The sequence below is a fragment of the Kogia breviceps genome, chromosome 15 (assembly GCF_026419965.1).
Source record: "Kogia breviceps isolate mKogBre1 chromosome 15, mKogBre1 haplotype 1, whole genome shotgun sequence".
NCBI classification, from domain to species: domain Eukaryota; kingdom Metazoa; phylum Chordata; class Mammalia; order Artiodactyla; family Physeteridae; genus Kogia; species Kogia breviceps.
Genome location: NC_081324.1, coordinates 15,632,836 through 15,645,675, shown reverse-complemented (window position 1 = coordinate 15,645,675; position 12,840 = coordinate 15,632,836). Strand labels below are relative to the sequence as shown.

General features: G+C 50.0%; 1 protein-coding gene across 5 annotated transcripts in view; it reads right to left on the bottom strand.

The window, feature by feature from the left end:
* ALPK2 (alpha kinase 2) overlaps positions 1-12,840 on the bottom strand; it is a 150,072-nt gene that overhangs the window by 40,803 nt on the left and 96,429 nt on the right. For 3 of the 5 annotated variants that reach the window (XM_067014993.1, XM_059040413.2, XM_067014995.1), the window contains exon 5: positions 2,622-5,994. The exons of 1 other annotated variant lie outside the window; for it this stretch is intronic. In XM_067014993.1, the coding sequence (XP_066871094.1) occupies positions 2,622-5,994 (3,373 nt within the window). The remainder of the gene's footprint in view (positions 1-2,621; positions 5,995-12,840) is intronic. One more of the 5 variants, XM_067014996.1, reaches the window with a different exon arrangement.

The window sequence follows — 12,840 nt, the reverse complement described above, 5'->3', positions numbered from 1 at the left end:
GTGGTTGTCGGTCTATTTCACACCGAGTTTCATAATTACACAGCTTTGGTAACAAAATGTTATAGAATCCACAGCCAAGCCAAAAGTCATCAAAAGCGATGCTTTGTTTGCTCTGCTGCCTCAGATTCCACTACTGTGAGATGGTTAATGGGTTAAATGTGCCTCCCATCTCTTGGCAACAGACTTGGCTTGGATAACAGCGCGTATTTAAAAGCTTATTTTCTTCCCAGGAAGTAATAAGGGGGCACTTGGGTAACAAATTCTTGCATTAGAGAGTAGCTCAGGGTACTAACAATACTATGGGAGAAAGATTAAATATACCAAGTCCTTACTGACGGCAAAACTCATTTCACTTCATCTGGCCCTACCTAGCTGCCAGAGCCAGGTGCTCTGGCCCACGGTGTCAAGCTCTCGCTCCAGAGTCTTGACCAAGCCCACTGCCCCACCTGGGACATATTTCCTCCAGGGCCCTTCCTGGGTGATTCGCCGATACCTAAGTGTTCCTAAGGCTGCCCAACCCTGTCCACAACCCGTTGTAAGTTCTGAAGACAACATTGGGGGAGGGGAATTCAGGGAAAGGCATAAAATGGGCAGAACTAAATGAGGGTCTAGGATAGGAAGCCGGCGTGGTCAGGAGGCCTCAGGGATTTGGGAAAGGACACCTGACTGTGGGGGATGGAGGGGGGGAAAAAAATAGAGGGACTTCCCTGGTGGCGCAGTGGTTAAGAATCTGTCTGCCAATGCAGGGGACACGGGTTCGTGCCCCGGTCCGGGAAGATCCCACGTGCCGCGGAGCGGCTGGGCCCGTGAGCCATGGCCGCTGAGCCTGCGCGTCTGGAGCCTGTGCTCTGCAACGCGAGGCCACGACAGTGAGAGGCCCGCGCACCGCGATGAAGACTGGCCCCCACTTCCCACAACTAGGGAAAGTCCTCGCACAGAAACGAAGACCCAACACAGCCAAAAATAAGTAAATAAAATGAATTTTTTTTTAGAAAAAAAGAGGGAGCTAAAATGAGGCTCAAGAAGGAAGCTAGGTTTGTCTGCTGTGTATATTCTGGCCAAGTGCTGAGGGTAAAGGATAGAGAAGTCCCCCGTGACTATAAAGCTTTGGTTGTACTAAGCTTTGAATGTGGAAAAAAAGTTTAACTCAAGTTTGTTCCATTTCTTTCCAAGTTATCCAAGTCATGCGTAACATCCCAACACACACACACACACACACACACTCCTAACTCCTACCCACCCCACCCCCAGAAGGCTGTGCACCCTGTGGTTGCAGCCCTGCACGCCTGGGGAGGCTGGGCAGTTCCGGGGATCAAATCCTCCAACAGCACCTGGATGGTGCTTTCTCCCACGGAAACAGACAAGAATTCCAAATAAGATTTTTTTTCCTCTGGGCTGAAACCACTTGAGATCTCTTGAAAACATGCTTTCATTCTCTCTAAATGTTTTTTTTTAAATTTCTTTATTATTTTCTGGTACGCGGGCCTCTCACTGCTGTGGCCTCTCCCGTTGCGGAGCACAGGCTCCGGAGGCGCAGGCCCAGCGGCCACGGCTCACGGGCCCAGCCGCTCCGCGGCATGTGGGATCTTCCCGGACCGGGGCACGAACCCGCGTCCCCTGCATCGGCAGGCGGACTCTCAACCACTGCGCCACCAGGGGAGCCCTCTAAATGTTTTAAAACTCGGAAAGCAGTTTTGTATTTGATCTTTTCAGCAGCAAGGGCTGTGGGCCCGTTTGCTGAGGTCTGGGAACACATCAAGCACTCAGGTAAGAGGAAAAGTGTCTCCCCGGGGCTTAGGGAGGGCCGCGGCGCTCTGCTACAGCTCGGGCACGTTACCTGGCTGCAATCTCTTCTGACTTCTGCCAGGTTTCATGGGAAGCGAAAGAGCTCAGGAAGAGGAGCCTGAAATCTGCGTGATGGGATGGAATGTGGCATTGACTGGGTTCTCCAGGAGAAGCAGAATTGACTGCAGTTACCGGGGCTCTGAGCCTCAAGTGGTCTGAAACCTGGAACAGCAATCCGGGGGGACTACCGGCTCAAAGGGGGGGGCGAGTAGGAAAGAAACTTTATACTCAAATTTGGAAGAAAACCCAACATCCAATCAGCCACTTCTAATGAAAAAATAATGATTAAAAGGAGACTGCTGGACTGTACCCAAATGTTTTTCTGTAAATCCTGTTTAGCATGTGGTCTAGTTAATTACACTAATTAGCTACACTGTTTAATGCTTCTGTTTCTTTAAAAAAATTTTTTGAAGGATAATTAAACAGAAAGGCGTAGTAATCACGCTCCCTCGGTTAAGCATACCCACAAGGCAGCCTGTATCAGTGGTCCTCCCGGCACATCACCCAAGAACTCGTTAGAAAAGCACTTTCTCCGGAATCAGGAACTCTGGGGTTGCGTCCAGCAACCTGTCTTAACAAGCCCTCCAGGGGATCCTGAGGCCGCTCAAGTTTGAGACCCCAGGGCCTGCAGGCCAGGTCACTGGTCAGAGCCGTAGCACCCGAGGCCTCCCCAGTGGACACGCGCCTTAACTGCAAGGGCTCAGGAGGACACACGAACTTGACATCAGGGCAACAAACCCAAACTTTAACAGTGACAGGAAGCAACACAGCCTCACCTGTCCCTTCGCTTTTGCAAGGTGGCCTTTTGGAGTCTTTTTTCTCATCTGTGCGTGATACCGATGTTTCGAGTTTAGGACTCTTTTTAAGAAAGGTTGAGTTCTTTCTGGCGTTTTCTTTCTCTTCCAATCTCAGCCTCAGGGCGGCCACCCTGGACAGAATTTTCTTCTTTACTGCCTCAGCTACGTGTCCACTCCCTGGGGTTTCTTGCTTCCCCTTGGCCTCCTCTGACCCAGTCACTGCTGGAGGGGCCCTGGGGAGGCAGCCAGCTTGGGCCACCAGAGGGCCCACCTTCTCCTCCCTTGACATTTTCCCACGGCCAAGGGTGGAGCCCTGCTGGCAGGGGTCCTGCAGCATCTTAGGAACTTTCTCTGATGCACATTCTCCGGACATGAGCGTTGCTGCCGGGCAGCCAGACGTGCTTGTGGGTTTGGTTTTCCCAACTGGGGGCTCCTCTATTTTATGTTCCTCAATTTTGTGGCTTCTTGAAAAGCCTGTGATGCTTCCTTCAAGAGATGAAGTAAAAGGCCCCCAAGTGAGACCACTAGAAGGGGCCACATGTTTCCCACACTCACTCTCACTAGCTCCCCCTTCCTTTGAGTCAGAAAACGCACATTGATGGTTTCTGGGCTCCACTAAATCATTCTCAGGGAGGTCATGACTTTGACTTGGGGAGCTGTGAGTATCAACTCCAGAGGTGGGAGTCATTCTTGCAAGACCGCTAGAAAGAGGTAAAGTGGGGGAAACTAATTCTGCTTTGTTATTATTATTTTGTTCAGACTCCGCTAAGAGCCTCTCACTGCCTTCTTGTATTTGGCTTCTGCCACGTCCCCTTGGAATCGTTTCCCCACCTTTGACAGGACACAGGACAGGCAAAATGGCAGACTGTACGTCCCCCTTTGCTTTGTCATGTTGACTTTGCCTTGCCCCCTCTCCCCCACCGTGCCCTTGGTCTCGGCTGATGCTGTTTTCACTTGGAATGGCTTCCCCACTTTGCCGGGGGCACGGAACTTGCAAGATGGATGGTTGGACATCTACTCTCTGGCCCAGGTTTCCATCATTCAACTTACTCTCCACTCTGATGGCCCCCAGTGTGGATTCAGAAGGCTCTGGTGTTTCCACCCTGGCCCACTCCACGCTTGTTTCATCAGTGGGATCTACAGAGGACTCTAAGATTTTAGGGCAGGTCAGGAACTGTTTAAAGAAGGCAGGGCGATCCATCTTGAGTTGGCTTTCCTCTTGGTTTTGACTTACACTGTTAACATTTTCCTTCCTTCCAGTTCTGGAAGCCTCTGATAGCAAGTCTGTGACACATAATTCTTTTTCATCTACAGGGTCCACAGAGGACTCCAGGAGTCTGGGTTGGCTCAGACACTGGGAGGAAAGACAACTCCAGTTTGCATGGCCAGCTAGGTCTTCACCTTTATGGATTTCTCTGTTATTAGCAATTGCTGAGCCAGACTCAGCCCGAGGACTACAGGCTGACGCTGCCTCAGAGGGGCCCGGTTCAGGCACGGCCGCATCAGCCTTTAGAACGTCAGATACAGCCCAGACCCTGCCAGGGATGAGACTAGGTTCTGACTCCTTGCACTTAGAATCTGTCAGTTGTCTTGGTGGCCAGGTTTCTGAAATGGAAGCCTCTAGAGTTATAATCTTCAGCTTTTTACCTGCTTCCCCATATCCTGGCCCGCTCTCTTTAGACTCCCCCCGAAGGGTATTAGAGAGAGAAGGAACATTACTCAGAGCCTGACTATCATCTTCCATCGTAGATTCAGCCCCCATGGGCACACGAGTCCCCAGGCCCGAGCTCTGTTCTCGCCCCTCCCTGGAGTTGGCCGGTGAGTGGTCCGAGAGTACCAGGTTTATTTCCCCTTGTACAGCAGAGGTCGTGGGCAAGCTCTCTTGGAAGTTTTCACCAAGAGAAACCTGCTGGACCCTCTGTGTTGTTTCACTTCCTTTTTCTTGGAAATTCTCTTCAAGGCTCCTAGTGTCTGCTCTGTGCACGGTCTGGCTCTTTTTTCCAGACTGGTTATCAATCTGAAGAGGGGAATTGCTACCGAAATCCTCTCCCTCTGGGAGCTGAGGAACGTGGACGTGGATTCCTGGTCCACTGGGAGCCACACACGCTAGCCCTTTTGAAGATTCAGTTGTAGAACCATTTAAAATATGACCCAACTGTGCATTGGAAGGAAGTCGAGACATATTGTCATCTGGTGCCCGAGATAAGCTCTCGTCAGGGCCACCTACATGGCTGCTCCCAGCAACTGAAACAGGGAGGTATTTGGGTGGGTGGCCTTTGGTGGCAATGGTAACAGTGGATGTGTCCTCACTCTCCCCAGTCACCTCAAAACACTCAAGGTTAGCAATTAATGTTGTTGGCTTCTCCTGAGGAAACTTCGCTGTTGAACTATGACTGGCTGGTGTGTCTGCAGTGACCAGGGCACCGGAGCTAGAGCTCTCATCACCACCTTCTTTAGACCGTTCCAAAGAGTCATTCTCAGAAGACAGAGGCTGTCTTTCCTCGAGCCCACCTGAGTGACTGGGGCTCAGCCTCTCCTGACCAGCCTTTACCATGGAGGCCAACGTGGAGGTGGAACCCTCCACCTTGGAGACATTTTCCCCAGCGGCACCTCTACTGGCTTTCTGTGAAATGTTCCAGGTGAGAGTACTGATAAAAAGAGGGAACACGGCAGAGGTTCTCTCACTGCTGCTTCCGTATGTAGACTGTGGAAGCTCAGAACCTTGTGTTTGAGAAAGAACATTCAGCGCCTTGTCATCAGAAGAACACAAATCAGACACTTTGCTTTGACCTGCCAGCTCGAAGTCCATGGAGCACATTTCTTGAGGCAAATATTTACCAGCTGGGGCTCCAACAGGAGAGCTCACAGTATCACATGCTTCTTGGTCACCTGCCTCAGGACGGCCCAGGAAACACGCTGTCACTCTGTCTCTTGGCCCAGCACACGCAGTTTCCAAGGTGGGGACGGTATGTACAAGTTCAGGGGAAGCAAGAGAGGGAGCTCGGGTCTCCCCGGGGTCAGCGCTGTTCTCCTGGGGGAGAGGTGCCGACGGCTCACAGGGGGGCATATTTTCGCTATTGGCTTCTAGGATGCTCAGCTCACACCCTAGGTCTCCCCTGGGACATCCAGGGGTGCTGTCTTCTCCATCTTGGTTTTCTTCGTGCCGTGAGCCTTGGGTACACCTTTCTACCTCCAGGTGTTGGGCCGATGCATTTTTCGTGTCAATCCCTCCTAAATTGGAGAAGGAATCTATTGTGGTCATAGTAAATGCAGACTCCTCCCCAGTAGGCTCTGAGAAAGCTGGCATTCGGCTGAGAGAGATCTGCTCCCTGACTGTTTCCTGAATTTGCACCTAGAAGATGAAAAGTGGTATTAGTAGAATTGTTCCTGGGAGATCCCACAATAGGGCATAACTGCAATCCCAAGAGTGTTAATCCCTGATGACTATAATCTCAGACAATAAGAGAAGGAATGATTGAGATCTAAACATTAATCCCCAAACTCTAGCTATTAGAGACATCCTGAAGAAAAGTTTAAAGCAACTGTACGTTCCAGGGGGTCCTTGGTCAAATTCCCCGTTAAAAGCAAAAGGCCTACTGACAATCACGTAATGATTTTTTTTCCCATCTCGCAGGAAAAAAGATGGAATTATGTTAGATTACATGTTAACTTTTTTGATCAAGTCACAAGAGCTTGTGAATCTTTTCAGAAGGAAATTTCACATAATCATAACAAAATATGCAGTGCTTGTAAAGTAGCAATGAGCAATCTCTGTCCCCTGAGTAGGCCAGCTTGCTGGTTAATGACTAAAGAGGCATGTCTTTTGAACCCACCTCTAATGAAGTAATGGAGTTATGATTGGCCTTCAGCACTGCCAATCATTTCTGCCCCAGGAAGGTTGTAAAATCTTGAAGTGCCTCACCCACTTTAAGACAGATGCCCTCTGGCAGGCAAACCATATCCACAAGAAGTAGGGGGTTCAGGACTTCTTGGGTTTGGGGGAAGAGATATACAGACAGGGAAAGAGAAAGTGAGGAAGGCGGGGGAGGACAGAATAAGTCTCACTTTTCGAGGAGTGAACTCATCATGGTACTATCTGACTGTCCTGCGACATTGGATATTGTTCAAAGAAGTAAACTCAGTTTAAATTCTTGCCTCTTGAAACTTTTAGCTCATTGATTATTTGTAAACATATCAGAATTATGCCCAGCCAAGGAGAAGGGAATCGCTGATTGGGGGCAAGCACCTCCTTCTCTGCCCCCCAGGACTCCTGCTCTGAAGCAGCCCTGTTACTGTGCGGGAATCGATGACTGGGCTTAAAGAGGGGAGGCGAGGCTCTCCCCCAGCGCACGACAACGGTAGAGCTGAAATACACGTAGCTCCAGGGTCCTGATACTTATTCCCATAAATCACATGTGAGAATCAGTCAATCCCTTTCCACACCGCCAGTAGGAAACAGGAAAACAGCGTACCACTCCTGTTTTCCATACTCCCCAAGGCTGCCTGCAGCCAGTGATTCACCTCTCCTCTTCTCCTGAAAGGTACCCTGATGTTCATTTAACGCATTTGGTTGGCATAAAAGTGCTGAATAAGAAATTTAGTTTCCTGTGCTATAAATTCCGTGAGTGCTAGGACCATTCATCAGTTCAAATATTTCCTGAATACCTCCAACGTGCTAGAAAGTATCCCAGGTGATGGGATACAATACAGGCAAAATGCTCATCTGCAGGGAGCTCCCATTCTAGGCTGTTTAAGGCCTGGTACCGTGGTTGGCACCTAGCAGGGGCTCCATAAACACTTGAAGGAATCAGTAAAATGAATGAACACCACGCACGAGTCAGATCTACCCAACTTCACCCATTAAACCTCTAAATTTGAAAGGGTTTGAGCTTTCATCTGCTTCTGTCTTTGGGACAGCTCTCTCTTAAGAGACTTCTAGCCACAAGCAGAGGCACTGCTGGTTCACATCCTGTGTTTCTAAAAGAAACTCTATATTTTTTTTCCATCATATGAAAATGGAAGAGGGAAAATAAATTTCTGGTAAATAAGTTGTTTTTTTTGGTTTTGGTTTTGTTTTTTAAGTGTCCAGGACTTTAATGTGTTCATGGTTTCCCCTCTATACCTGAACATCTATAACGTGTAGAGAATGTTCTTTTCGTTTGCTAATTTGGTTTTGTTGGGTTTTTTTTTTTTTTTTTTGAGCTATAGCACAAATCTACTGAACTATTAAAAGCATAGAAAGCATGGGTAGCTTCCTGGTCATGATTTGAGAGGTGAAGGGAGATTATCTGATCAAAAACACCAGGACCCTCTCCTGAGCCTTCTTCCCTGCCTGAGCTTCCACTACCCATGTCAGCCCTTTAAGATCTTGTCATCATCACAACATCAGTGCCCAACATTTAAGGACTAGCTGCCATGTGTAGAATTCTCTGCCAGGTACTGGACAATTTTTTCCAAAGGGCTCCAGTCAAAAAGCCACTATGTTACTAACTGGGACATTACCCACCCATTATTGCTAACTAGCGTATCAGAGCTTAGGCTGATAAACCTGGAGAGGATGAAACACAGGAGAAGTAAGCTTTGATTAGGGTGGTTTGGTCATTGGGATATATCATAACCATGGTGTATCATGCCTTGATTTACAGGAGAGTCCTGTTCCTACGAAGGTAGACTGATTCCTCCCCTCTCTACCTTTTAATAAAATCCTACTTTAAAATAGCCTAGTGAAGTTCCACACATGAAGAAATACAGCGAATCCTTGACCGTGAAGAATTCATCCACTCGAGTATTTACTGAGCACCTACTGTACACCAAGCTGTTCTAAGGATTGGAGAAGCATCAGTGAACATAGACGACTGCTGGCCTTTTGGAAGTTAGGTTCAAGCAAGCAGCCATACAAATTGGTTCACTGCTGATGTGAAACTCCATAAAATGTGACTGTAGCCAATGGGACGTTCTCAAAGCAGAGCCTTTCACAGCCCAGCGCATACTTGCTGAGGCTCCCAGCATCCATTCCAAGGGCAGCCTCCTCAGAGGCCAACTCAGAGAAAGGGAAACCACAGGCTCCCACCTTTCAGATGAGTCAGACCTTTCTCTCAGGGGGAGATCTCTTAGTTAAGTCATTATGAAAGAACTCCAGCAAACCATTCTCCTGCTGCTCAGCTATTCTCATCACGGAGTGAGTGGTGAGACTCAGGTGGTTTTGTTATGTAGGGAAATTGTCCTTATTCAGGTGAGGAGGAGAGTTTAGGGCTCTCGTGGAAACCCAGCGTGATGTGTGGACTCAGGACTGGCCGCCTGGGCTTCAGCTTAATCCCATATTGCATTCACGACCCCACGTAACCTCTTTAGCCTCTCTGACCCTCGGTCTCTTCCTCTAAGGCTAACCACACGCACGTCAGCACTATCCTGTCAAGTGCCTGGAACTCACTGACATTCGTTTCCCTTGTTCTGTGAGAAGACAGTAGTGGCTAAGGCAGAAAACAGAGCGACTCGAATGAGCAGAGCTCTGCTCTTTGGGCTTTACGTTGGCTTTCTCATTTGATTGGTAAAAATAAATCTGAAATACTGATGTTAGCATCTCTTCTTTACCGATGAGGTCAATAGCCTGGGTCCACTCAGGAAACAGAAACCACACATTAGGTTAAATAAGGGGAGTTGAGTATAGAGGATTGTTAACTGCAGTAGAAGAGTAGCTGCAAGATAGCGGGAAAGCCTAAGGTGCTCTATGGGAGGGAGAGTACCAAGGAGGGACCACTTGCAAGGGGTACAGATGTAGTTGCGGAAGGTGTAATGAGGCCACCAGGTAGCAGAGACGTTTGCAGGTTTGGCCAGGCCAGAGCTGATGCGGCATTGCTGGGCGAGCCACACACCACCCTTCTGTGGGTAGGCAGGGAGTCAGCAATCGGCACACGGTGCCCCGGTGTGCGGTGGTGGTCGGGGACCGGCAGTGGCAGAGGCCTTCCGAGTAGGTGGGCTACATATGGTAGGGGTAGTGAGAGGGAACGCCAGCCCTGTGTATGGGCCACGCGGGGACTCGTGGAGGTAGTCTGGACGTCAGGGCAGGCAGGAAGCCCTCCGGGCGGGCTGGCCGCGCAGGGCTGCGGTATCCGCGAGGATGGTAGGACGGCTGTCGCTAGGCCAAGGCTACAAGGCCGCCGATGGACCGTGTTCTGGGCTCTGAAGCTGGGGCAGGCCCTACCGGCTAACCACACAGCCATGTCCCCGGCCCCCCGCCAGTGCTGAAGAGGACAAGGCCTCTTCCTCCCGCACCCTCTGCTGAGAAAGCTTCACGTCATGCTCACCTCAAAGGAGAGACGGCGAATGAAGTTCTGTTATCAGCAAGCACGTACTGAAGCGTGCTTCCATGCTGAGAGGCAGTAACCGAGAACAGGCCCGTGAGGCCACCGGTGTCAGGGCTTAGAAACCTCCTCCCGGGTCCCACAGTCAAGGGCAGAACCAGGACTTAAAGCCCAAGTCTGGCTGGCTCTAAAGCTCTCTCCAACTCGGGTTTTTGTTGTTTGTTTTTTTCAAACACGAGAAGTTAAAGCAAACCCCAAAGGCCTGGCAACGCCCCCTAACCTAAACCCAGAACCTCTGAGCTCCTGAGACACAGTGAGTAGGAGACTGTAGTGGTCCCCATGCCTTACAACATGACTGCTGCTGTACCAGCTTCCTCACTCGCTCTGAGGGCAGGACCTCTTATTCTTTGCTGAATTTTTTAGAACCTTAGCACATAGTAAGGACTCTATTACTGAGCGAATACACATGAATGAATACCAGCGGCGGAAGGGGCAGGCCAAGGAGTGAGGCTTCCAAACCTGGTTTTGAAAGCGGCGTGAAGCTCGAAACGGAACTGCTTTTGCACAGCTGCCTCCAACCCCTCCCCCATCCAACACGCCTGATTTAACAAGCACGTTGTTTCCACCTGTCAGCCTTTCCAAGAAATTCTGCCTCCTGAGTGCGTCTCCCGTGGACCCCACGGAGGGTGTGCTGTCTCTTCACCCAGCCCACGATGTGCAGGGTTACCTTCAGCATTAGAGGGAGTGTCCCGGATGCCACCAAGTGCATCACACTAATTTCAGTTACTAACAATAGAAGGTGGTATGAGATAAGAGCCCTCCTCTCAGGTGGCTCATAATCGAGCTGAAGAGACAAGGTGAACGGTGGTGGAGGGGGGGGAGATAAACAGCAATTCCTGACAAGTTGCGCTAATGGACAAATGGATGGCATTTAACAAACAGTGCTGCTCCAGGAGTAAAAGGAAGGTCACCACTGACTCCTCCTCCACTTGACGGATAAGACCCCTGCAGCGCAAAAACCAGAGGGTGCTCTCTGGAGGTATCAATTCTTAGATAATTCTTGGACAGTCCAGTGCAGTCTCAGGAGACCTCTCTACTGATTAGAGTGTGCAGATGTAGTAGGTGCTGCTGATCCTCACCCCCAACTAAAGGAGGCTGCAAAACCGCTCCCAGCCTCCCGCATAGCCATTAGTCAGCTCTGGCTAATGATGTAAGGGGAATTCCACTAAGGAGCTTCCAGAGCAGCTTTGCTTTCCTTATATAGGAGGTACAGACATGGTAGGTACCTTGCCTACCCCCTTCCTTCTTCCTGTGACGAACTTGTGATGCCTGGTGCTGCAGCAATCAACTTGCAGCCACTAGGCAATCAGCACGAGAATGAAAAGCCCACGACAGCTGGTGGAGCAGAAAGGCTGGACTTGGGAGCTGGCAGGTATCCTCAAGCCACTGGGTCAACACCGAGGCCTTCTACCCCTGGACTTCTTGTGAAGGGAACAACAAAAGTCCATATGTTTGAGGCCACTGGTAGCTGGTTATTCCGTTAACAGCATCTAAAAGCTTTCCTAATGGATGCTAGAGGAAAGGATATGGCTGAAGGATGAAGGAAAAGGCACATGAGATTCACCTGGAGCCCTTCGACAGGCAGGGATTAGCTTGAAGGACAGTGTCACAAAGGGCACCGGCTGTGGCTCCTTCCTGGACAGGGTGCTGGGGAGCTGGTCAAAATGACGAGGAATCAAGAGGGCCTGGGGCAAGGTGAACGTGAAGTAGAAAGTGGGTGGAGGGAGGATGGGGAAATGTGAAAAGATGGATCAAAGGAGAGGCCATGGTTCTAAAGGCCACATTCAACCGCCCAGAACCGGGAGAGGTAAAGCCCCTTAGCTCTTGGCTTCAGCTGGGCACTCTTGCCATAGACTGCCATGTCCTCCCGTGGGACAATTTAACTCCTGTTTCTTTTTAGATGTTCCTTATCTGGACTCGATACAAATAGCACCATGTCCCTCCATGGTTATCTACACATCAATCTCCCCCTGGGGTTCCAGGAATCTTTAAATGGGAGTTCCCCCACTCCCCAGACAGCCTGGGCTGGCTGCAGCCTCGCCCACTGGCTAACCCTTCCTTAAGTGTCTGCTGAGCCCTCATTACAGGGCACAGCATCACCTGTCATTCGATAGATCAAATCCATACCACCTGGGGCTGCGAAACTGAAAATAGCCCGGTCTCCAGCCAGAGAAAGCTTAAAGGCAAACTAGAACATTTCAAGAACTTGAGTTTATTTTTAGGAGTTGCTGGGATGCCCAGAAAGGAGCTTCACTGAGGGCTTTGAATGTTAAAAGGACACAAAGTGGAGGACACACATCTAAAGTCCCCAATCCTGGGAGTTCCCTGGCGGCCCAGGTTAGGACTCTGCGCCGTCACTGCCGAGGGCACGGGTTCCATCCCTGGCCGGTGGAACTAAGATCCCACAAACAGCGTGGCACAGCCAAAAAAACAACCAACCTCCAACCCTGAAACGCCCTCCTCACTTGACCAACTCTTCTCCATTCCAGATCCTCCTGGGAGGCATGAAATCTTAGGCCAGCTGGGGTTATAATCCTGCCTGATTTCTTGGGAAAGAAAGAGTTTGTAAGACACCAATTTGATTTCTTGGGAGAGGACTCGGTTTCCATGACGAATACCATTTCCTAGAGCTAAGGGGCCCCGTGCACTAGTGCAAGCTTTGCCTGGTAACATGGTGAGCCAGAGTCCCAGAGCACAAGCCAGAAACTTGTGTTTTTGTGCATCTCAGGTGATGTAAGTCTCAGCACCACTACTAGCGATGATCACCAAGCCCTGTGTAGCCCTTAACACCGAGCAGGCACCGCTCTAAGTGCTTTACAGGCGTTAATACAGTTAAT